This window comes from Phyllostomus hastatus, unplaced genomic scaffold (assembly GCF_019186645.2).
Source record: "Phyllostomus hastatus isolate PE091 unplaced genomic scaffold, TTU_PhHast_1.1 phas_contig_1162, whole genome shotgun sequence".
Lineage (NCBI taxonomy): Eukaryota > Metazoa > Chordata > Mammalia > Chiroptera > Phyllostomidae > Phyllostomus > Phyllostomus hastatus.
The window spans coordinates 5,642,656-5,666,347 of NW_025333537.1; the positions used below are offsets into that span (position 1 = coordinate 5,642,656).

The 23,692-nt window shown below is 53.7% G+C and overlaps 1 protein-coding gene across 3 annotated transcripts in view; it reads right to left on the reverse strand.

Annotated features, from left to right (window-relative positions):
• Nucleotides 1–7,603: 7,603 nt before the first annotated feature.
• RNFT2 (ring finger protein, transmembrane 2) overlaps nucleotides 7,604–23,692 on the reverse strand; it is a 55,685-nt gene continuing 39,596 nt past the window's right edge. For all 3 annotated transcript variants that reach the window (XM_045846473.1, XM_045846482.1, XM_045846464.1), the window contains exons 8-11: nucleotides 16,556–16,705; nucleotides 15,169–15,234; nucleotides 14,921–15,022; nucleotides 7,604–9,745 (exon numbers count right to left, since the gene is read on the reverse strand). In XM_045846473.1, coding sequence (XP_045702429.1) covers nucleotides 9,611–9,745; nucleotides 14,921–15,022; nucleotides 15,169–15,234; nucleotides 16,556–16,705 — 453 coding nt within the window. In that variant the 3' untranslated portion in view covers nucleotides 7,604–9,610. The remainder of the gene's footprint in view (nucleotides 9,746–14,920; nucleotides 15,023–15,168; nucleotides 15,235–16,555; nucleotides 16,706–23,692) is intronic.

Here is a 23,692-nt window from a genome sequence, read left to right on the forward strand (position 1 = left end):
TCTCTCTGTCCCTAAGATAGACAGCTAGTCCCACTGTCCCATCAACACAGATTGGATTCCCCCCCGCCAATCAATCGGGTGTCTCTGGTGCTTCTCGTCAACTTCGCTGGTGCTAAGCGCGTTTCTGCTGGTGCTGCCTTGGCATTGTGTCGCCAGGCCTGCGAGACCAGGGGACGAGAGAGATTTCGGTTTGCTGTTTCCAATTCTTTTTTTTTTCCCTAAAGGGACAAGGGGCAAGTGCTACTGGAGAGTCTCTTCTCTTTCTATGGGGACGAATGTCCAGAGGTGTGTGGGAGCAGACCTTGAGTTCTGGGAGGGAGGGAGGGCATGCTGATTATGAGGTGGAAAGCTGACCTCATCTATGACTTGTTTGCTGTCTCTTCCACCCCCGAAAAAGTACCCTGGGAGTTCAGCCCACAGCCTCCTCCACTCCCCAAGGGAATTTCAGGGATTAGGTTTTATGGATTAAAGAGCTAAGACATGGCTACGCGCTAGTCAAGGGTAATTTATAAGCAAGGTACGTTGGGGGAGGGTATGGGTCATTTAAATGAAATGCACCAGCATCTCACTGACTGACAGAGGGTCTAACTGTAAGCACCTCCCCCCCGGAAGCTCCTATTTTCAGAACTTTCTAGAAGGGCTAAAAACAAAAAGATGTGTGCTGGACTGAGACTTGGCTGCAAAGACTCTTCAGGGAACGATTATTTTTTGCTTTCCTTTAAAAAAAAAAATCCAACAGAAACAGGTATTACTCCTCTGCGCAGGGCATCGCACTGCCGTTTCCAAAGCGGAGACGGTGGTGAGCGGCCAGGCTGCAGGTTGAGTCATTCCACAAGGCTGGGTTTGGGTCTGCAGGTCACCACCCGGTACCGGTACCAGTACCTACGGCTAGGGCTGCTAGGGCGTCTGCTGGACCGGTGGAAGGCGCCTGTCTAGTTCCAAGAGGCCGGCAGAGGGATGGGCCGTTGTTCCCGCTGACAGGGGGCTGCGTGGGAACCATTCCCCACAGGCTGGGCTGGGAATTTCCGAGTCCCTGGTGGGTGCAGGACTTTTTACTGCTGCAGCCCGGGAGCTGTTTTTCTTTCAAAAAAGAAAAATCATGCCTGATGTTTTCCTAAGTAACCCTTTAAAAAAAAATGCAACGCAAACTGCTGAAGGCGAGGGCAACTCCTGCCCCCACCCCCAGACTCGTGTCCTTCCTCGCTGGAGTGCTCCCCGCCCCCCAGTTAGGTTTACAGGGGATGGTTGTGTAGGCATGGTCTGCAGAGAGCAGCAGGCGACACCCGCCCCCCCCCCCAACACTGACTTAGAGAAGGCAAATTAATTAGAAGGATATGATATGCAGCCTCTGCTTTTATTTAGGCACCAGGGTCCAGCTCACCCCTTTTGGGGGAGAGGTTTTTCATTATTAGAGTTGTATGTGATCGCAGGCTGCACCCGAGTGGGGACATGCCGACCACCCAGACTCGGGGGAAAGGGGAAAGGTCAGAGAATCCCTTTTTCAACCCTGACTTGCCTCCCAGCTCATGACTTTTCTGCTGGAGGGTCCAAGCTCCGAATTGGGGGGCTGGCCTTTGGGGCAGTTTTGATTTCAATGAAGCCACTTCGCTGAGAGAACTGGGCACCCATGCCCTCCTGGTGGAGCTTTGCAGCCAAGTCCCTTGTACATACTCTCTTGTACTATTAGAAACCGTGTATTTATCTAATCCTGGCTTTTTCTTGCACATCATTAATTTGAGTGCACTTCTCAACTGCCCCGATTTTTGACAAGGGGTTGTTTTTAATGCTTGTTTTTATATGAGATTTGACTTCTTGACGGACATTTGTATTAGGAAATTGAAGCATGATCTATGTATATATTGTCTCCACCGTCTCTCCTGTTGCATTACTTGGATTGCATGAGATAGTGGGGTGGTGTTTTTCTTTTAAAAAAAAAAAAAGATACTTCCACAGTGTGCAAAGTGCTGGCACTATTTCCCCCTCCCCCCCTTTTCTCCGGCTGCCAAGGAGTCATTGATTTTGATTAGTTTCACTGCAGAGCGTCTGTGAAGAGAGAGGGAGGGAGGCTTTGAAATAAATTTTAAAAAAGACCTCATATCGGGTTTCAGCAGACAGCAGAGTGTGCGAGTGTGTGTGTGTGTGTGTGTGTGTGTGTGTGTCCAGGCCTGTGAGATCATTGTTTAGGTAGCTTGCTGCATAATGAGGTGAGGAGCAAACTGAGGGCTGGTTGTCCTCACAGGCTGGGGGTCCAGGAGCCTTGGACACTGGAGCCTCCTGGGACTGCACCGTTCCGAAGCGGATCCGTTCCCTTCTGGAAGCTTCTCTCCCCTACCCCATCCTCCTCAGTAAAATACGATCTCCCTTCCCCCTTTGCAGATTTGGGGTTCCACTTCCTGTTCCATCAGGCACAGAGAGATGCAGCTTGAGTTAACAGGCTTCTTTGGGGCAGCCCATGTGCCACTTTGGCTGCTGTCCACGGTCCTGGGCCACGAGCGTCTCGGAGAACCCCGTTCCTGTTTCTCCCTCTTTCCTGGGGACACTGGAGACTTCTTTCCCACTCCTTCCAGTGGTCTCATGTTACAGTTCTCTTCCACTTGGATGGCAAATGGTGACTGAAAGAATACTGTCACGGAACAATGGGGCTGTGACTATGATTTTCACAATTTGTGTAGCTGACCTTATGTTCTCCTAGCTCTATTTTATAATGCTTCTGACAGTGCTAAAAATATCTCCTCGCCGTGGAATGAGGGGGAGTCCCTCTCTGATGCCACATAAGCATCTTCTGGTGACACTGGTTTGCCACTGTGGACTTTCCGAGTGTCCAGCTGGTATTCGAAGCTGCAGTGACCAGAACACAGGTGTCGTTCTTCTATGTTGATATCAGCTCCTTTTCTGAATGTTCCCTAAGTGCCCCCAGGCCACTCAGGGGGTCTGAAGCCTTTTTTTGGGGGGGGGGTGCTAAATGGGGAACAGGCTAGATACTCTGGCCTAGTCCCCTGGGAGCTGATAGAGGAAATTGACGTCCAAGTGTCCTTTTAAAGCTTAAACGGAAAGTTTCTTTTGGAAATTTTAATTCGCCCCTTCAACACCTGTTGATGGAGTGCCTACAATGTGCCAGGTCGTGGAATCCCATCTGGGGGGAGGCTCACTTATTCATTGCGGAGGGGCAGCCCCGCTTAGAACTCGACGTGTCCCTTCCCAGTCTGGTTCACGGTTTTTAACAGATTTGTCAGGTCGTTGCTATGACCCCCAGCCTCGCTGGCAGATTGTTCTAGAGTATGTGTATTTACAGAGCGCCACGCTATCATGAAGGCAATTAAAAAGCTTGCGATCTCAAAGCTCGTTCCCAGCACCGAGGGGCCGACCGCTGCTGCTTCACACGGGAGTGCAATGAGAGCGACCGTTTAGGGCGTGCTTCTCACACATTTCCCCCCTCGGCTAGGCCTCGCCCCGCTCTGGAAGACGACACTGTTACCATCTCCATGTTACAGGTTAGCAGACTGAGGCTCAGACAGTGAAGTGGCCGAGCCAAGATCTGGATTCAGGTCTGGGTGGCGCCCTGCCCCCCAAGCTCATGAGCCGATGGCCCCGTGAATGCTGGATTCCTTCCCGAGCTGGTTCCAAGGCATTGCTAGTTCAAGGGCAAGCCCATGCTAGGGGCCCAGCAGGGAGCAGGTGAGCCTGACTTGGGTTCACTGCCAGTAGTGTTGCATTTAGGGACACTGCAGGGCAGGCTGGATGGTTCAGTTGGGGTTTATGTATTTGTCCCCTGCCCTCTGTGTTCCCGGTTTCTGTCAGGTGCCTGGGAGGAATTCCTAATTTGTAAACAGGGCCTGTTTGACTTCCTTCCTAGGACATGGGAAGCTTTTCTGACCTCCTTCCTGTCCCCTCCCCAGTGCGATCCCCAAGTTCCTCCCAAGGTCTTTTGCACTGTAAGCGCCCAGGGGCCTGCGTTGTGGTGGGGACGGCTGCGGGGTGTTGGGAACCTGGGCGGGGCCTCTGGCTCAGTCAGAGCGGCAATAAGCGTGGGGACGTTCTGTTCTGGGTTCTGCCCTTGCTGGGTCGTTTGCTCTTTTGTAAGAGGAATTTCATACCTTGGAGACGCTTTGTACATATTTGTAATGACTTTATTAAAAAACTGGTTGTGCACTTCCAGCTAAAGGCCTTTGCGTGTTCATTTCCTTGTGGAAGGCTGGTCCCCGAAGACTGGGGGAGGACCTGGCTGCGCACCCATCCTTCCCAGGGGCAGAAGGAAGGTCACACACTCACCTCCCTTCTGTCTCATATTTCTGAGAAGCCCCCCCCCCCCAGGGGGAGGGTTGGCCTAAACAGTAGCCTTGGACTGGGCAATGGGTTGGGGGAACAGGCCTATTGGTCAAGTTCGAGGTCACGCACAAAACCATGCCTCACTTATGTATGCCATCATCATGTAGATAAACCAATGAGCCTGCGTACTGATACTCCAACTACGGGCAGATGGGCCATTCTGGTGAGGTACTTCCACCTGCGATTACCTGGTCTCAATGAGAGGTACCAAAAGACCAAGTTCTAGTCTCTCCCTAGGAATAGTGGGTCGAGAACAAGTTGTTTTTCTAGATAACAGATCCTTTTTGTCTTTAGCGACCACCCCCTCCCCCACTCTCAGGAGCTGGTTGCCCTGTTAATGCTGGATGAGTCCAGGTGACTCGAGTGACTGAGGACTCCCTCCTCTGAACCACCTCTGCTCCCACCTCCTGGGCTCAACACCCTGCCCAGGGACCACGCGAAGGAGTCAACCTCCGACTCCCGCCGGAGCTCTGGGGAAGCAGAAGGTCTCTGCTGATCCTTGGGGAAGAAGCTGGTAGAAGAACCTAAGTGCCACTCAGGATCCGTTCCCCTGAAAATCAAACCGCCTTGGAGGAGGCAGCACCGAGGGCTGGAAAGACAGGGTTCTAACGCCGTTCCCAGAGTCTCTGACTCCAGCGGCACCCGAGGCCTCTCCCGTCATGAGCCACACATCTGGTCCTTCTATTTAAGCCACATATGAAGTGGTTTTCAAGGACCTGCGCGATGTGTTTGTGGTGGCTTGGTCATGTTGCCCCGTGAGGCATGAATTGTTACCTAACGCTGTTACAGCTGACGCCTGAGCAACTCGGGTGTGAACCAGGCGGGTCTACTTCCACACGGGTATTTTTCCCGACCGTATTCTCCCTTCCTTACGATTGTCTTAGTAACGTGTTCTTTTCTCTAGCTTACTTCATTATAAGAATACAGCGCACAGTATATAATACACGTAACAGGCAAAATATATGCTAATCAATGTTTATGTTATTGGTATTCCGGTCAATAGTAGGCAATTAGTCATTAGTTAAGTTTTTTAAAAACTATTTTTTCTTTTTATTTTTAGAGAGAGGGGAAAGGAGGGAGAAAGAGGAGAGAAACATTGATGTGTGAGAGAAACATCGACTGGTTGCCTCTCACGTGCCTCCACTGGGGACACGGCCCACAACCCAGGCACGTGCCCTGATTGAGAATCGAACTAGCAACCTTTTGGTCTGCAAATTGGCACTCGATCCACTGAGCCACACCAGCCAGGGAGGTAGTTATTAAGTTTTGGTGGAGTCATATATGTAGATTTTTGACTGAATGGAGGGGGGGGCGGCACCCTGAATCCCTGTGCTGTTCAAAGGTCAACCATAATTTACACTTTAATGTTTTTACCCTCACCAGAGGACATTTTTTTTTCATTTCTTTGAGAGAGAGAAGAAGTGTGGGTGGGGGGTGGAGAGAGAGAGAGAAACGTATCAATTGGTTGACCTCTCACACACACCCTGACGGGGGATTGAACTTGCACCCTGGGTATGTGCCCCAACCAGGAATTGAACCTGTGATTTTTGTCCTATGGGACGACGCTCCAACCAATTGACCAGACCATCCAGGGCTGTAATTTACATTTTAAACTTCCGTCATGACCCGGCACCTGGAAAACCCTTCTTACACCAGCCTCTGCGTCCCAGGCCCGAACGGCCCGTAGTTAACGCCTGTCCTGGGTGCTGTAGGTGCCTGGGCCACACCTCTTCTGCCAGGTCTGCGTGCCGTCCTGTCCCGTGTGTGCTCTGTGCTTGGGGCCCCCTGCAGCGGAGTGCCTGGGAGTCCCCCCCGTCCCGCCCCAATCAGCCCAGTGACAAGGACTGAGCACGGGGGTCAAAGACCTCGGGGTGGGACTGACTCTTAGATGTGACGGACACTCCAGAGCCCCCGTGGGACCCAGCTCAGGAGCCACTTGTCGGGAAGGCTCCCTCTCGCTTGTCCCCGTCCCCTTCCCTCTCCCGCTTCACTCGTCCCCTTGCTGGTCAACCCTGGAGCCGCTTCCTGAGAACGTCACCTGCCACGCGGTGGGACGGCCCTGGGGGGGGGGCACCCAGTGTCAGGGGGCCGCCTGCTGCACCAGGAGCTTCCTTGCATTTTCCCCAAATGGCTCCACCCGGCTGTGAGAGGCGACCGAAGACTCGGGACCACGCAGATTGGGTTTCGTCGACAGATGATATTTATTGGCAGAAGGAAACTTCGGGGGGACATTGAAACCACCAAAGGCAGCTGGCTGTTTGGCCCAGCGCAGAAGTACTGACAGATTCCAGGACTCGCTTCCCATCTCCTCCTCCCAGCCCGGGTCTCCGCAGCCCGGAGGTGTCCAGTCCAGTGCCCCTCAGACGCTCCTCTTTGGAACGTGAGGAGTCTGTGACGTCCAGGCCCGGAGCTGGCCGTCTCAGTCCCTCACATTCATTATACTCAAGACACTTCACGTTCAGAGGGCCGTTTCCAAGGACTTCGTGGAACTCGAGTCGGCGAGACATAAAATATTAAGAGCAGGTGCTCCGCTCTGACACTCGACGAATCCCGCTCGTAATAAATGGGCTGCGGCGCCCAGATGGGTAAAGGAGAGCGGCACCGTTCTTCTCTCCCCACGGTGGCGGCTCTTGGCCGCTTTCAGGCTTGGGCTGAGGAATACGCTCGGCTCGGCATTTGGAAAACCCGGCACTGGCCACTCTTCCGGCCTAGAGCAGAAGTTAGAGCCTCCCACCCCAAAGGGGAGTTTCTAGACAGGAATTTCCCTGGAGGATAGGAGATGAACACATAAAATCCCACCTTACCTCGAGTGTCCCCCGCATGTGACACTCTCCACAGTGTCAGAGGTGTGGCTTGTTACGTGCAGAATGTCAGAGAATTGTGCGTGTGTGTGTGTGTGTGTGTGTGTGTGGAAGGGCATGAGGGTAATGGAGTAAATCACCGGTGTATTCACGAGTAATCCACATTGTGAGTTTTCCTGGTCCAGTAAATAATACACTAGGTGTCGTCGCCATGGAGATGGCTACAGGAAGGTGAAGTGATTTCTCAAAGCCACACAGAGTTAAGAAAATAAACAAAGAACATAGAAACAGACTCAGAGAACAGGCCGACAGCTGTCAGAGGGGAGGAGGGTTGGGGGAGCTGCGTGCGAAAGGTGAAAGGATTAAGCAAAACAAAGCAAAACAAACAAAAAAAACCCCGAAACAACTCAGAGACACAGACAACAGTCCGGTGATGACCAGAGGTGAGGAGGGGTGGGGGCAGGTAGAAGGGGGTGAAGGGGGATAAGAGGGGATGGGAGGAGGCTTGACTTGGGGTGGTGAACACTCAATACAACATACAGATGGCGGGTTATAGAGTGGTGCACCTGAAACCTATAGAACTTATTAACCAGGGTCACCTGAATAAAGTACACGAATAAACACAAAGAATCGGCACTCCAGGCCCGACTCCCACAGGCTGCTCCACCTGCTCAGTCACCTGCTGCCACTTCCGTACGTCGTCGTCAGCTCCCATGTCGCGTGCCTCTTCGACGGCATCTGCCGGCAGGGAGCTCTGATCGAAAAAACAGTTGCAGAAGCTTGTACTCCTTCCCTTCGGTTCTTCCTGGAGGCGAGGGGGGCAGAGACGCCGCGTCCACTGGGCTCCGTTTTCCCTCCACTTCCCTTTCCGACTTGATTATCCAGGCAAGTGGGATTGTAACATCGCAGCCATTGCCATAGTAACAGAGCTTGAAAGATGCCATGCAACCCTGGAAGGGGTGTCTTGCTGGGTACCAGGAAAGAGCCAGGATGTCAGGGGGAAGAAAAGGTCCTGGCTTGATAGCACACAGGGGCAGATCTCCTGAATCTGCTGGGGATGGGCCGGCCACGTGAGCACCAGCTGAGAGCTGGCGGGTGGCAAGGTCCCCACCATGTGCCCTGCGGCTTTCTTGCTAATCTGCTCACTAACCGCCCAGACTGCTTTCTCGGAAATGCCGTGGACGCCAGCCCACGGTGCTGAGGCTGTCAGTGAGAGAATAGGGTTGGCAGAAAGGGTAGGACAGGCAAGATTCCAATGGCCTCTGTGGGATCACCTGTGCCTCCCCTCCCAGATCTCAGAGCAGGGAGGGAGGTGGTTCTGCTGCAGAGATCAGTGGCTCTGAGAGAGAGCTCACAGGAACACTGCTACTATGCTCTTTGCCACCTCCCTGGCTCGTGAGCCAATCCCTCACCTGGATTGTCCCTGTCAGGTCTAAAGGCTACCAGGGGAGAGGTCATGTCCGTGGGGGCTGTTGACAACTCTGAGGCTTAAGGGAAGGAGGGGACAAAAACAGGAGGGGAAAAGAAACCCGGACAGGTGTGCAGACCCAGCACTATCCGCATCTGGACCAAAGCTGGCCTCTCTTGCTACTCGCACACGAATCAGCATCCCGGCCCAGAGCTCGGGCAAAAAGCGATTTCTGGACAAGTCTTTCCTGGGTCCCAGCTACAACCTGACTTCCGGAGGCAGCATTTGCCATTAGCATTCTCGACCAGTCCAAATTAAATATGCTATGCGCCTGGGCCACCGGGGGCATCAAGATCGCCTCTCGTGCTTTTAAAAAACCACGTCTGCCAGGCCCCACGCCTGCAGCGTCTGAGCGGCAGGTCAGCACAGTGGTTAGGAGCGCAGGCTCTGAGGCCAGACAGGCCTGGGCTGGCAACTCAGCCCACCACGGCGAGCGGGGTGGCCCTGGCCTAGTGGCCACGTGGAGCTCTGTGCTTCTGCAGCTGTGCAACGGAGGAGACAACAGTCCCTCCACCCTTGGAGCTGTTGCGAGGGTCCGAGTGGTCCTCTAGGCAGGGTGCTTGATGTCCTGCCTGCAGAAGACTTCAGTGATCCTCACCCGTAGACCTGGGCCATCGGGGGAGGGGAGGCAGGGATCTGCAGGCCTCTCCCCAGGTTGCAGCATCAGGTATTTGGCTACCTCCAGTCAAAATACTCAACAGGTGGGACTTTGTCTGTTCCAGCTTCCTTGACTTGGAGTGGGGGCAGGGGGCAGACCTACCTGGGCAGAGGGCGAGTCTGGGTTGGGAGGCTTCTGCATTTGCAGGGAAGGACGCACGCACCATGCCACGGAACAGGAGACAACGGCGAAGGTGGGGGGACAGGGGCTTTAGGGGAAGAGGTGGGAACAGGCAGGACTCAGGACAGTACGTGCTCGAGGCCTGTGTTCCAGGAAGTCCCCAGAGCTGGACCCCCAGAGCTGGACCCAGCGACGCTGAGCCCGTGCCATCTCCCTGCGCGTGCCAGAGCTCCAGTCCTAGTACACCTGGAAGTGTGCCGAGGTGGCCCCGTCCTTCCAGCAGCGCAGGGTGTCCACGGCAATGGAGCGGCAGAGCGGGCAGGTGCGCTCGCGGTCCAGCCAGAGGCAGAGGCACTCCTCGCAGAACACGTGCTGCGGGGACAGCAATCGGCACCGTCAGGGTGCTGCACGGGGGGGGGGGGCGCCTGCCACACACCCGCCACACACCCGCCTTGGCCCTACGAGCCGGGGATGTAGCAGCAAACAGAACAGGCAATTCCTGCCCGCCTGGAGCTTCCATGCTAGCTGGCATGACAACTGGCCAAATGAATCTCTAACAGGTAGAGTGTGTCAGCTGTAAGTATGGAGATGGAAATGCAGGGAAGGGGGAGAGGACCTGCTTGGGTGGGGGGCACTGCAATGTTAAACAGGGTGGCTGGGAGGACTTCACCGAGATTCCGACATTTGGGTAAAACTTGAGGGAGGGTGAGGAGCTAGCCCCGGCGGTATCTGGGAAGAATGCTCCAGGCGGAGGAAACCGCATGTGCGAAGGCCCTGAGGCGGCAGTGGGTCTGGCATGCTGGGGGACGGCGGCAAGGAGAGGGTGGCTGAGCCTGGAGTGTGGTGGGAGGGGGGCAGATGAGATCAGAGAGTGGATGGGGGAGGGTGCAGAATATACCGGGCCTTGTGAGCCATTCTGAGGACTCTGGCTTTAATTCTGAGAGACATAGGGAACCACCGCAGGGCTTTGAGCTGCGGAGTGCCTGGATGCGATTTGCATTTTGAAAAGATCCCTTTGGCAGCTGGGTTGAGAACAGACCACAGGGGTCAGGAGAAATGCAGGGAGATTGGAAACATTAATGGGTTCCCCCGGTTTCTGGTTTTAACTTGGACCAGTGATTTAACCTCCCTGTGCCTCAGTTTTCTCATCTATAAAGTGGGGATAATAGTGCTCCCCTCAAAGGAAGATTAAAGTACTTAGATATGACAATCAAATGCAGTATATGATTCTTGGTTGGATCTTGGATGGGGGGAAGAACCTTAGCTATGGAAGATGTTTTTAAGACAAGTGGAGAAATCTGAATATTGGGACTTTATATCAATTTCAAGTTCCCTGGGTATGCTGGTGGGATTGTGGTAATGGGAGAGAATGTCCTTGTTCTTCGGAGATATATGCTGAAATATTTAGGGATGAAGAATCAAAGTGTCAGCAACTCATTCTGAACAGGTTTGGTGGGGAAATTTACATAGGAAAAGCAAACGCAGTAAAATGTTAATGGTTAGTAAATCTAGATGAAGGACAAAAGGGTGTTCATTCTACTTTTCTCTAGGTTTAAAACGTCTCAAAATAAAACGTTTGGGGAAAATAATATAAAATGTTCTTTACTAAGTAAAAAAATAAACCAATACAAAAAGAAGGCACTCAGAACTATGCCTGGCCAATAGTAAGTATTCTGTAAGTGCTGGGTAATATGCATACATTATCATGTACAGTAATATGATTACGTTCTGCCTACTGTTTATCATCTGTCTCTCTATGCCAGACCAGAAGCTTCCTGTAAACCCATTCCTAGTGCGGTATGCAGTAGGTGCCCAATGATGGAGTATTCTAGAGGAGCTCAACGGTATTACAGGGGTATGTTACGGGAGGGCCAGTTTGACCTGGGGGGTCCTCAAGGTGCCGGCAAGGACGGAAGCAGGCAAGGCCTGCCGCAGGGCACTGGGTGCGAGGTGCCGCGCGGCACGAAACCCGCCGTAGGCGGCCTCCTCCTGCCCGCCTCCCTTCCCACCGCGGGCACTCCGAAGGGCAGACGCGGGGTGGCCGAGGGCTGGAGGGCGGCTTGTTTTCCAGTCACACTCTGACTCTTCTCTTTGGCAGGGAGCCCTTTCCACAGGCCAAGTTTCTGTCTCTGTGTTCGAAATGCCTCTTCCCTGGCCCTGTGCGGGCTGGCAGGAGGTGCGCCGTGAACTGTGTGGGGCGGCCGACTGTGGGGCAAGCATGTGCGGTCTGAGCTGCGGCGCAAACCTCCCAGCGCGCCCAGTGTCCGCCCGACTGGCTTCAGGGGGCAGGCTGCTTCCCAGGCCCTGGCTCTGGGGGGCGGGGGTGGCTGGGTGTGAGTGACACACTGACCTTAACCTGAGGACCCTTTGAAGGGGAAACAGGATGTTCCTTTAGCCTGGTGGGCTCTTCCTCCCTCTGTCCTTCTGTGCATCTGTCCATTGATCCATCCATCCGTCTACCCAACTATCTGTCCAGCCACCCATCTATGCCCCCATCCCCCCATGTTGTCATTTACCCGTCCGCTCACCTATCCACCCACCCATCTACCCACCCATTTCCCAGCCGCCCAGCCACCCACACGCTTACACCTCCATGCACCCGGCTTTGCACTCACTCCCCCACCCCTCCCCCCGGCCACCACCCATCCCCACCCCAACCATCCAGCCCATTTCATGGCTCCAACCCATCTTCCCTCCCCACCCTCCCTCCCTCCCTTCCACCCACCCACCCACCCAATATTCACTGAGTCACTGAGTTTGTGAGTCTGCTGCTACACAAGACAGACATGGCTGCCACCCTCAAGTGGCTTATAGTTCAGCAAAGAGGAGACAGATCCTACACAGCCAGTGGCCTGATGAACTGTGAAGCTGACGAGTGGGGTAAGCGCCACGAAGGAAAACCACGGGGACCTAGGAGGCCACAGAGCTGGGAGCACCAGCTAGTGTGGGGAAGCAGAGTGAGGGAAGCCTTCATTAAGAAGACACATTTGACTCGTACATTCATTTCTTCACTAAGTCAGTGCATTTAGGAAGTACAAGGCCCTTTCAGCTGGGGACATCATCTCTGCCATCCCTGGCCTGGCTCACAGCGGCGAAGCGAGGCTGAGGCATGTGTTCCGCCTGCCCATGGCGGTAGACTTCCCCCGCCGCGGGCTGTGGCTGTGGCTGTGGCTGTGGCTGTGGCTCCGGCTCCTCAACCTGGGACAGTGGTGTCTTGTCCAACCCCTTCCAAGAATTCTAATCCAGTTACGGGAAGACGGCATGGTGCCAGGAGGAGAATGCATGAGAGAGAAACAGACGAAGGCTTGGGGAGATTGCCAGAAAGGAAGAAGAAAGACTTTCACCGTGACACCACGTTCGAATACTCGCTGCTACTGAGAAGGAAACAGAGATGGCTTGGAAGCATAGGAAAAGATGCTCATAATTAGGGAAATGCACCTTAAAACGGCACTGAAATAGCGTTTGTCACCTGTCAGAGTGGCAAAGCTCAGAAAAGACTTGATAACGCGGTGAGTCGACGGGGGCGGGGAGCGAGAAGTCGTGTCGCACTGGGCACTGGGCGAGTCAGTGGATACACTATGGAGGGCAACTCAGCCCTCTGACCTGGTGACACCGCCACCAGGAATCTATCCCACCAAGAGCTCGCACGAGTGTGACACGGAAGGCGTGCCAATGAGAACTCATAGTTATTGGACCCTGGGCACGTGCCGGGCGTGGTTCTAAATGCGTCACTTGAATGGACGCATTTAATCAACATGCTGGGCCCAGGCAGGGGCGACACCTCTCCCCGTTTCCGAACTCTCAGGGCAGCCACGTCTGTGACAACGAAAGGGGATCAGCCACCCGATGCCCATCGAGAGGACAGTGGTTAAACCACCTGGGGCCCAGCCCAGGAGTGGGGTGGGAGGTAAGTAAGTGGCAATGTCTTAAGAGAGTTTTAAGTCAATAGGAGAAGATGCAGGATGCAGCTTGGGTAGAATATGCTACAACTTAACGTCTTTTTGAAAAAGACATGTGTGTGTGTGCACGTGTGTGTGTGTTTATGAGGCGTCTCTGGAAAGATGGAGGAACGTGGAAACAGTAATTGCCTGTGTGGGTACTTAGGGGACCGGGGAGCTAGGGACAAGGGTGGGAGGCCTGTCACCCCTTTCCTTTTTATGTCTTTAGGGCATTTTTAAAAATAAAATTTTACTTTTGGAATAACTGGAGACTAACAGAAAAGTTGCAATTAGTACAGAAAGTCCTCGCACATCCGTCTCCCAGTCCCCAGTCTGCCAACATCCGCGCGCAACTGCACGGCCCCTTTGTCAGCGCGGAGGAACACACTGTGAGGCGCCCCCATCGACGGGACTCCAGATTTCATCATGGTTTGGTCGGACCAGCTTTCCTACGCGTGTCCTTTCTCTGAGCCAGGGTCCAACCTAGGTCTCCCGTGGCATTCAGTGGTCACGACTCCTCACTCTTGAATTCCTCAGTCTGAATTTTGGACCATGTAAAAATATTCTCAATTTGCAAATAAAATTAAAAAAATGAAAAACAAACCTGCTTCCTCCCCAAACAGCAAAAGCAGGGGGGAAAAAAAAGTTGCTGATGCCAAAAAAAGGACCGCACCTCCCGTCTTCTCAGCCCCGGAAGGCGGTGCTGGTGCGAGAGCCATATGCTCTCGGTTCCTCCTAGTCTGCAGGCGCTGCCTCCTCCCAGAAGCCTCTCCAACCTGGAGCTCATCTCCGCCTTTCCGGGTCCCCCGGGACGCTGCATGAATCTCTCTTACACAGCACTTATCACCGCCTGCCTTGTTTCATAGTTATTTATGTATGTGTCTGTGTCCCCAGGGAGGCCGTGAGCTCCAGAGCAGGCTGGGACAGGGTCTATGTGCCCTCTGCCTCTCCTCCCTGGTGTCTGATAGGATGCTCAACTCACACCCATTTGCTGAATGGACATCTCAGCCCCCGATGTCAGGAGTAGGAGGAGGCGGCGGCAGCGGATTGGGGCTACAATCAGGAAGTTAAAAGGGACTAACCAGTACTCACTGCTCAGGGTTGGTGACCCGCAGCTATTAACAATGAAAACAAGTGGTAATAAGAATTATAACGATAATTCTATAAGAACAACTTTTAGGACTAAATTTAAATTTAGCTCTTTCCAGAGATGATCTCATTGCATCATAATACTATGTCTCCGAAGTAGGTCAGGCTGTGATACTCGTCGTATAAATGGGAAGAGCCGGTGCTCAGAGAGACGGAGTGGCCCGCCCTGGGTCCAGAGCGCGGCCGGGTTGCACAACCGGGATGTTCTGATACCGCGCCATACCGCATCGTTCACTTTCGACACTGAAGCTGAGGTGCAGTGACCTGCTCGAGGACACCCAGCTAATGAGAGACGGGTGAGATCTGAACCTGGATCTGACCGACTCCGGTCTGGACCACACTGCTCTCACAGTCCCATCCCCGAGCCCCAAGGTTTGGTTTCGGGACAGGCACTGGAGACCTTTGCCTGCTGGTCCCCCAGCCACAGTCTCCGGGGTGGTCCCTGCCCAGCGCCGCTCACCTGGCACATCAGGATCAGAGGCTCCCGGAACTCAGCCTGGCAGATGGCACAGATGTCACCAGCTTCTGTGCACTGCTGCCCAGTGGCCCGGACTCCGTAGTTCTGTTTGCGGGAGGGGAGGGGAGAGAGACAAACACAGCTGCGGACCCTTGCTGGGGCCATACCCTGAGGGGCGTGATGAGATCTGTTCCCGGCGCCTGGCTCCTAGTTCCTACGACTTTGGCCAGGACCACATGGAGCCGACTCACCTGAGAGGTGCAGAGAAGCTTCAGGGCTTTCCTAACTCCACCCACGCGGCCACAGATGTCAAAGGACTGGAAGGAAAGCGGGGTGACGGTTGAAAAGCATCCAGGGATCTCTCTCACCGCTCTTGCACCAGCCCCCTGAACCTCTCGTCTTTGCCTCTGAGCATTTTCATGGAACATTTGAAATTTTTCCCTCCCACCAGTTTTACTTTGGTCTCCCTGCCTTACATCAACAGCCTCCCCTGTATCTGGGCCAGGATAGCCAAAACACAGCATGCGTACCGTATTGCCCCCTCCCAAGCCCAGGGCAGGCATTGCTAATCGATCACAGGACTCCTCCTCTGAGCCCAGCCAGAGCCTGACAATCCTTCCCCATCTAGCACTCCAGTCAGCCCCTGCCAGTCGATCAGGATCAGCAGGCAAGAGAAGCCCCAGTGGCTGACACTGCATGGACTGCCTGGCTAGGACCGCTGGGAGGAAGGACCGAGAAGAACACAAACATTCTGCCTCGCCCTGGATTCTCTGAGCCCAGAAACAGAGGAGGAAAAAGAAAGAGGAGGGTGTACTTCTTGGCGGGGGAGAAAAACTGATTGGCACCAGTGACGGAAAGAGAAGCGCTGCACTCGGATGGGCAGAGGCGGGGGTGCGCCCTCTGGGAGGAACAGAAAGCCGGCGGCGGCCCCAGGGCGGCCCGTGGGTTAAGGGCTGCGGGGTTTGCAGGCGGGCCGCCTGGGTCTGGCGTGCGTGCCAGTGCCGCGTTCCCAGCACGGTTCCTGGGCAGGTTCCTTCCCTCTGAGCCTCGGTGTCCTCGCCCATAAGACGAGGCTGAGAATGATACGTGTCTTGAAGGGTTGCTGTGAAGAAGACCACGTGAAGGGATAGCATAGGGTGAGCCTTACGGGCAGGAAGTCGGGGCGGGTTCAGCCAGGAAACAGAGGGACGTCCTGGCGCGTGCTACCATGCGGAGGGACCTTGGAAACACGAAGCCGCGTGAGGGAAACCAGACCCACGAGGTCACGCGCTGTGTGATTCCGTGAGTGTCCAGAATAGGCGCATCCATCCCGATGGAACAAAGACTAGTGACTTCCAGGGGCTGGGGTGGGGAGGGTGGAGGAGAGGGGGAGTGATTGCTTTATGCGCACAGGGCTTTTTTTTGTGGGGGGGGTGATGAAAATATCTGGGAATTAGACAGAGGTGGTGGTTGTACAACACTGTAGTGCAGCTAAATGTCACTGAATTTTGCATTGTGTGAACTTCACCTCAATTTAAAAGAGATTAGGGTGTCATTCCAAGCTCCCCCCTTGCCCCCCAAACCCAGCTAGTGAATGGGGCCCTCCGTAGGCCAGCCCTTCCGCCAACCTCCCCCCACCGGCACTCTGGACCACCTCACCTTGCAGAGGCTGTAGAGGATCATGAGGACCCCGCCCAGAAAGTAGCTGTTGGAGGAGTCGTCACCCATGATGTATTTGTACCACAGCTGGATGGGGACAAGTGAGCGGAACAGCTGGCTCAACTCCTCAATGACCAGATAGAACTTTCCCTGCAACCACACAGAAAGCATCAATTACTGTTAGCAGTAAAGACCCAGAGGACCCAGCCGGGGGGTCCCCGGCCCGGGCAATAATGACATTCCAGGTCACAGGCAGGCCATTAATCAGCTCTGGAAAGCACTCAGGCCCACTCCTAATGGGCCTGAGATATGGCCGGGGAGACGCGGCCCCTGCCCGCTGCCCTCACCCGCTGCTGCCCACCAGCCCGGAGGATCAGAGCCCCGCGGATCACGTTTCAGGGAGGGAGAAACCGGACACCTTCGGCAGAGAGCTGCAGTGTGGGTCACTCCCTGGTGCCTGCTGCGGCTTTGAGGGCTCAGGGCCACAGGTGGGGGCACAGTCCCTGCCCGGCACACTCATCACCCCCATCTCTCAAGGGCTGGCCTGGTCCATCACGGGACCGCCCTTGGAGGCACGGGTGGGATGGGGCACAGGGTGCAGGTAAGGACAGGCCCAGAGGTGGATGGGGGGAAGATACATGGTCTTCCCGGCTCCGTCACCTGCTGTCACCAAGGAGGCAGGCTGGTGTCTGGTGAATGAACATGGACTTGGGGACTCAGACAGAGCCACGTTTGAATGTGCCCCTGCTACACATTCGTGAGCCTCCGTTTCCACACCTACAGAACGGGAGTCGCGGCTCCTACCTGACGGGCTTGCTCGGAGGGTCGAAGGAGATGAGCAAGGAAGGCACCAAGCGCTGTGCCTGGCACGGAGCGGAGCTCCACGAATCCTGTTTCCCTCCCTCCCCCTGCCCCTGGACCAGGCCCCCAAGCCTCCGGTGGCCTGTGCTGTGAGATGACCCTGAAAATAACTCCGCCCCGTCATGTCCAGAGAAGTCAAATTTACACCTACTTCCGCCCTGGCAATTCCACTCCTAGGGGCGTACCTGAGAGACATGAAAAACGCACGTCCACGTGCATGCTAGTGGTCACGGCAGCTTTACCCGCGATACCCCGGACAGGACACAGCCCACATGCCATCGATGGGAGAGGGGACAAACAGGTGTGGTGTGTCTGGACAACAGGACACATGACTCAGCCATAAAAACGAGCCAGGGGCCGCTACTCACAACGACACGGATGAATGTCACAGACATCGATCCGGACCAAAGGAGACAGTTAGAAAGAGGGCGCGCTGTACAATTCCAACCACAGGAAGTCCTCGCATAGGTAACACCAGCCTGTCGTGACAGAAACCAGATCGGCGCTTGCCCGGGGGTGAGGGGGGCGAGCACTGCCTGCCTGCCAGGGGCATCAAGGAGCTTTGGGGGTGGCAACAAAAACATTTTATCTTGTGGTTGCGATGGTGCTTACATGGGCATACACATTTGCCAGAATCGACTGAAATATATGCTTCAAATCTGTCCATGTTACAGTATTTAAATTATACTTTAATAAAACTGATTACAAACAAAGAAACAGACATGGAAACACACAAACAGCCCTGCCTCGGGCATGCACAGCCTTCAAAGTGTAAAAATAATCGCTGCTCCAGCGGTTCTGCTTCCAGGAATTTATCCCAAGAAAATAATCAGGTACGTGTACTAAGATGTGCCAACGAGGAATGGTCAGTGGAGCATTCTCTGTGTAACAGTCCAAGCCAAAACAAGCTACAGTGTAAATGTACCCAAAGAGGGTCTGATTATGGCAGAGAGCTATGATGGAACGCCAATGGCCGTTCAAACGTTATTCTGAAAAACAGGTACCACACTGTGACGAAACCCAGCACGCACCACATTCACCGAAGGTTAACATCCTCAGTAACACCTCAAATGGACAACCTGAACCCCCTGATAGGATGTACTGGGGAAGACACAGTATCACTTCTGTGGTTTTCGGGTCAGAAACGCATAACCCCAACAGACTCAGGAGAAAACAAAAGGCGAATCCCAACTGAGGGACACTCTACGGAATAATTGTCCAGCCTCTGCAAGTGTCAAGGTCCTGAAAAGACAAAGAAGAGGCCAAGGAATTGTCAGATGGGAGAGGATTAAGGAGACACGACAACGTCCTAAGTACAGTGTGGGGTCTCGGATGTGGTTCTGGACTAGGAGAAAGATGTGAGTGAGACGGCTGGCAAGATCCGGGTGAGGTCTGCAGTTTAGTGAACAGTTAACAGTATCCACGTCAATTTCCCGGCGTCACTAACTGTCACATGGTTACATTAGATGTTAACATTAGGGGAAACTGGTTGAAGGGTATGGCAACTCCCTGCTATGTCTGAAACTCTAAGTCCAAAGGGATTTCAAAAGAAAAAGTTAGAAATGAAATCGTCCTGGCGATGAGTATCTATGGACTCAGGGAAATATTCGTAGTTCCCAGTGAAGAAGATACAGTATGTAGAAACACTTGTTTCCCTGTCTTTTCCAAAATTTGTTGTGAGGAGCACACGGTATGTTTAAATGAGAGATGGGAATAAAGGTCATAAAGACATGTCGTGTAGCCACCCAATGGCCAGTGTGCAGGGGCCACCCTGTTATATTCCATCACGATGGGCTGGGCACTGGGCACTTGGAAGGGGACCCTTTGAAGCAGATGTGCCCACTTCTGCTGAGGACCAAGGAAGGGCATCCAGATGTCCACTTTCCCTGCTGCCTGACCTGTGTGATTGTTTGGCTGCCCACCGCCCCCCGGTCGTGAGGTTGTTTCCTATGGGGCCTTCTTCCCTGCTCTGGACTTGCACCAGACCCTGACCTCCGGAAACACCCCCTGGAGGGGAAATGCTCAGTTCCCTCTGCAGCCTGTGGGACGGTGGTGGTGACCGGGGAGCAGAGATGTGGGGTGGGCCATCATGTTTGTTTCACATGCCACAGGTGTGATGGACGTTGGGGCCATGGAGCAGCAGCTCAGTGATGCCGAGGGCTGCCCAACTCTGTCCACGCCCCGGCAGCAGGCTCCCCGCTCTGCAGGATACCCAGGCTGTGGGCTGTGCTCCTGAGCCACCCAGCCTCCGCTGCCCCGGCCTCCCTCAACGCTCCCAGCTACTGCACGCTCCATCTCATCTGGACCAACAGCCCAGTCTCTCCCAACTTCCAACCTTAATTTGCTTTTGTCACTCCTGGAACATCCAAAGAACTCTCCTTTCTCCCTACTTCTCTCCCATGCATCCATCCATGCATCCACCCATCCATACACACCTCCACCCATGGTGCATCCACCCATGCATTCACCCATGCATCCATCCACCCATCTATACACACATCCATCTGTGGTGCATCCACCCATGCATCTATCCACCTATCCATCCATCCACCCATCCATACACACATCCACCTGTGGTGCATCCATCCATGCATTCACCCATGCATTCATGCATGTATCCATCCATCCGTCCATGGTGCATCCACCCATGCATCCATTCACTCATTCATGCATCCAGCCACCCATGCATTCTTTCATCCATCTTTCCTTTCTTCCCTCCCCCTCTCCTTTCCTTCCATTACTGATGATGGGAACGCTAACACAACTCCAAATTTCAGAGCAGGCTCAGGTACCAGCTTCTTAGCCCTTTCAATTATTTCTTTATATAGGCCAAGCTCTTCCTCTGCAGATGGCATACCGGTCCCCTGTTCTTTGCTGAGCTCACAGCTGTTCCTCTTTTGGGTCTCAGCTAACGGTCACCTCCTAGGAGAAGCGTTCCCCAACTCCTTCATTAAATTACCTGCTCCTCTTACACCCTCTAAATCACTCCTTTAAGCACTTCTCACAATATTAAACAAATATTTTCATATCAGTCTCTCCCACTGCATCCGGAGCTCCATAAGCACATCCATAATCTGGCTCCTGGCCATATCCTCAGCACCTAGCACATAGTAGGTGCTCCTTTAGTAACTGGGGACCGCTGAAGCTGAAGATCCTACCCTCACGACTCACATCTACTTCCTAGAGTTTGCTGATGAGGAAGAGGAGTTTGAACATCAGAGACAGAATGTCTCTTTCTGAGCCAGCACCAGTGTCACAGCAAATAAAGGGAGTGACTGCCTGTGTGGCATCACGCTAAGGGTAGCAATTAGCTGCTGGGGGGCGGGCCACTTGGAGAAGGAGATAAAACCACCGGGGAAAACTGGGCATATCCCAGTGAAACCATCTCTCTCTAATTAAGCAGTTTTATAATTCCAGGTTTCTTGAGCATGTTATTTCTGACGACCACCAAATGGAATGTGCGGCTTCTGCGGGGTGTCGGAGAACAAGGAAAGAGATCCGATTAGGAGCTGTCTGGCCTCCCTGTCACCCGTGAAGGGGGAGCGGGACCGGAGTACGGAGAGTTCTCTACACGGAGGTTCTGATAAAGGGGGCGGGAGCAGTCAAGGCGGGGAGGCAGATTCTATTCTGACTTCCTCACCGCTCGGGTAGCGGGGTGGGGGTGGGACGAAAAGTGAGATGGGAAACAAGGAAATAACAGAGTGCTGACTCCGGAAGGGGGTGGAAGATGAAGAAGAGTGCGATGCTGAGAAACAGGCAAAGTGAACAGAGAAGGAGAATTTTCGAGGACGCACCTAGGTGGGAAAGATGACTTGAAGTATGGGGGTGAGGAGTGAGAGAGAGGGGACATAATCAGATCATTGTTGGCCGTGCAAAAGGATAAAGAAATACAGGTGCACGGAGATGAAATACTTTTTCCGCATCAAGCTTAATAACGAGTATTTCTATAGCTTTGACATGTATAAGTCTCTTTCACACACATTTTCTCATCTACAGAAGCGGGACAGCACACTGGGTAAGGGCATAGGATTTGGGGCTCTACCTACTAAACTGGTTGATTCTGGACAAAAATTTCACTGCTCTGAGCCTCAGTTTCTTCATCTGTAAATGGGTACACATACACACACGAGTGTACTGGCAAACCAGCTCTCTGGAACGTAACAAAAAAGGGCCCTGATTTGTGTGTTTACCAATTACTGTTGTGTAAATACTCCCACCAAGCCTATCACAAGGTACCAAGGGTTTAACAGCTACTTGCAAATTTCCTGAAAATTTAACCATGGGCTCTCACAAGCCAAGGCAGCCTGGCTGCAACACACCAGGGTGGTTGTGAGGATTAAATGATGAATGAGCCAAACTACGGTGCCCAGAAAGGCCCAGGGTGTGAGGAGAGCTAGGAATGAACCTGATTAGATAATCAGGCGATGTGGGCATTGCTACTGTCATCTTCTCTTGGAGATGAGAAACCACGGGTTCAGAAGAACTAAGGATAAACTAGGATGCGGTGGAAGTGCCATCTAGGACTCCCCAACCCAGGCCTCGAGAAACCTGGGTATTTTCACTGCCTTCCTGTTGCTCGCCCCTCCTCCGCCAGTCACCACGCTGTGAGAAGCCCCAGCGACCGGGAGACCACGGGAAGAGGCTACCCGGAGGGGGAGAGGCGCTGAGATGACACGGGGAGGAGCAAGCAATGCGGCCAACAGTGAGAACCGAGGCCCCAGAAATAGGACCCCGGGAAGGTCGTTCCAACCCTTTCAGCTGAGGCGTTGGCCCTGTGAGTGAAGAAGCCCCCTCGGGTGGTCCGGCCTCAGCAGACAGCATGTGGAGACCAGCTGTCCCTGCGTGCCCTGACAGAACTCCTGAGCCACAGGATCGTGGGAAGTGATGAAATGGTGGTTGTTTTAGCAGAAAAGAGAAAGAGAAAGGAAGGAAGGATGGAAACCTCATCTAAGGCTACTCAGCTGGCTCTATGGATTTAGCTGTGTCCTCACAAATTCATATGTTCAAGCCCTCACGCTCAGTGTGATGGGATTTGGAGAAGGGGCCTTGGGGAGAAAATTAGGATATGAGGGTGGAGGCCTCATGAATGGGATTAGTGCCCTTACAAGAAGAGACCAGATCTCTCTCTCTCTCTCTCTCTCTCTCTCTCTCTCTCTCTCTCTCTCTCTTTCTCTCTCCCTCTCCCCCCTCCCCCTCTCTCTCTCGGGAGAACTTGTGACTCTGTGCCCACTACAGAGGATAACTGGGAGCGCCCGACTGAACCAGCATTTCTCGAAGTGTGCTCTGACATCCTGGGGGTCGCCAAACCCCTTTCAGGGGGTCTGTGAAAACTATTTCCACAATAATTCCAAGACATTATTTGATGTCTTTACTAGCAAGGGCACAGTAGAAAGGCTACATGACTTGTGATGTGTGATGGGAAATGGTGTTAAAAGTGTGGAGTCTGAAGCCAGAGGGCTAGGCGTGTACACTTCCCAGCTGTGTGCCCTTGGGCAAGCTGCTCTCACGGAGCCACGCCGGCCAGGGCCGTCCACTCTGCTACAGGTCTGTCTTCCTATCTCTCCTCCTCCCCCCATCTCTCAGCTCAGGCTGTCTCTGCTCCTTTTTTTTGTCTAAGCTTCCCTTCTTGTCATAGCTTCATCCTCTCCTGCCGGGGGCAGGCTCTCTCCTTGAAAACAACCACAAAAAAGAAGACGATGATTTCTTGGCTCTCACTACGTGATTGGCACCACTTGTGCACAGCACTTGGAGGTAGGTGCGATTAATGCTCCCGCTTTACAGGTGAGGAAACTGAGGCACAGAGATGACAGGTGACCTGCCCCAGCTGTCATGGCCAGAAAGTGCTGGACCCACCCACGTGTGGCAGGAAAGGTGATCACTGGGAAGCCTCAAGCCAACACTCTCATGGTTTGAACTCCAACAACATGAGACCCTATTTCTCCTTGGGCCCTTTTACCAAACAGAATGGCAACATTTGGATGGCCCTTCTGTTGTCAAGCCTCCACCCTTGTAACCAAATTCGGAGGCTAAAGGTAGCCATGGAGCTCAGGGACTGGTCTGCCTGGGCACATGGCCACAGGGGTGGGTGGGGAGCCGTGACTGACAGCCTCATCAGAATCACGGGGAGAGGGAGAGGTGGTTCCCCCAATAGAAAGGGGGTGTCAAGAAAAGAGGCCCCAAGGTTTCCCTGAAACAAAGCACCCGATCAAAGGGACCTGTCACTGCAAAGCCCTAGGTGGACTACACAGAGACTGCGTCCGGCCTCCAGGGCGGTTT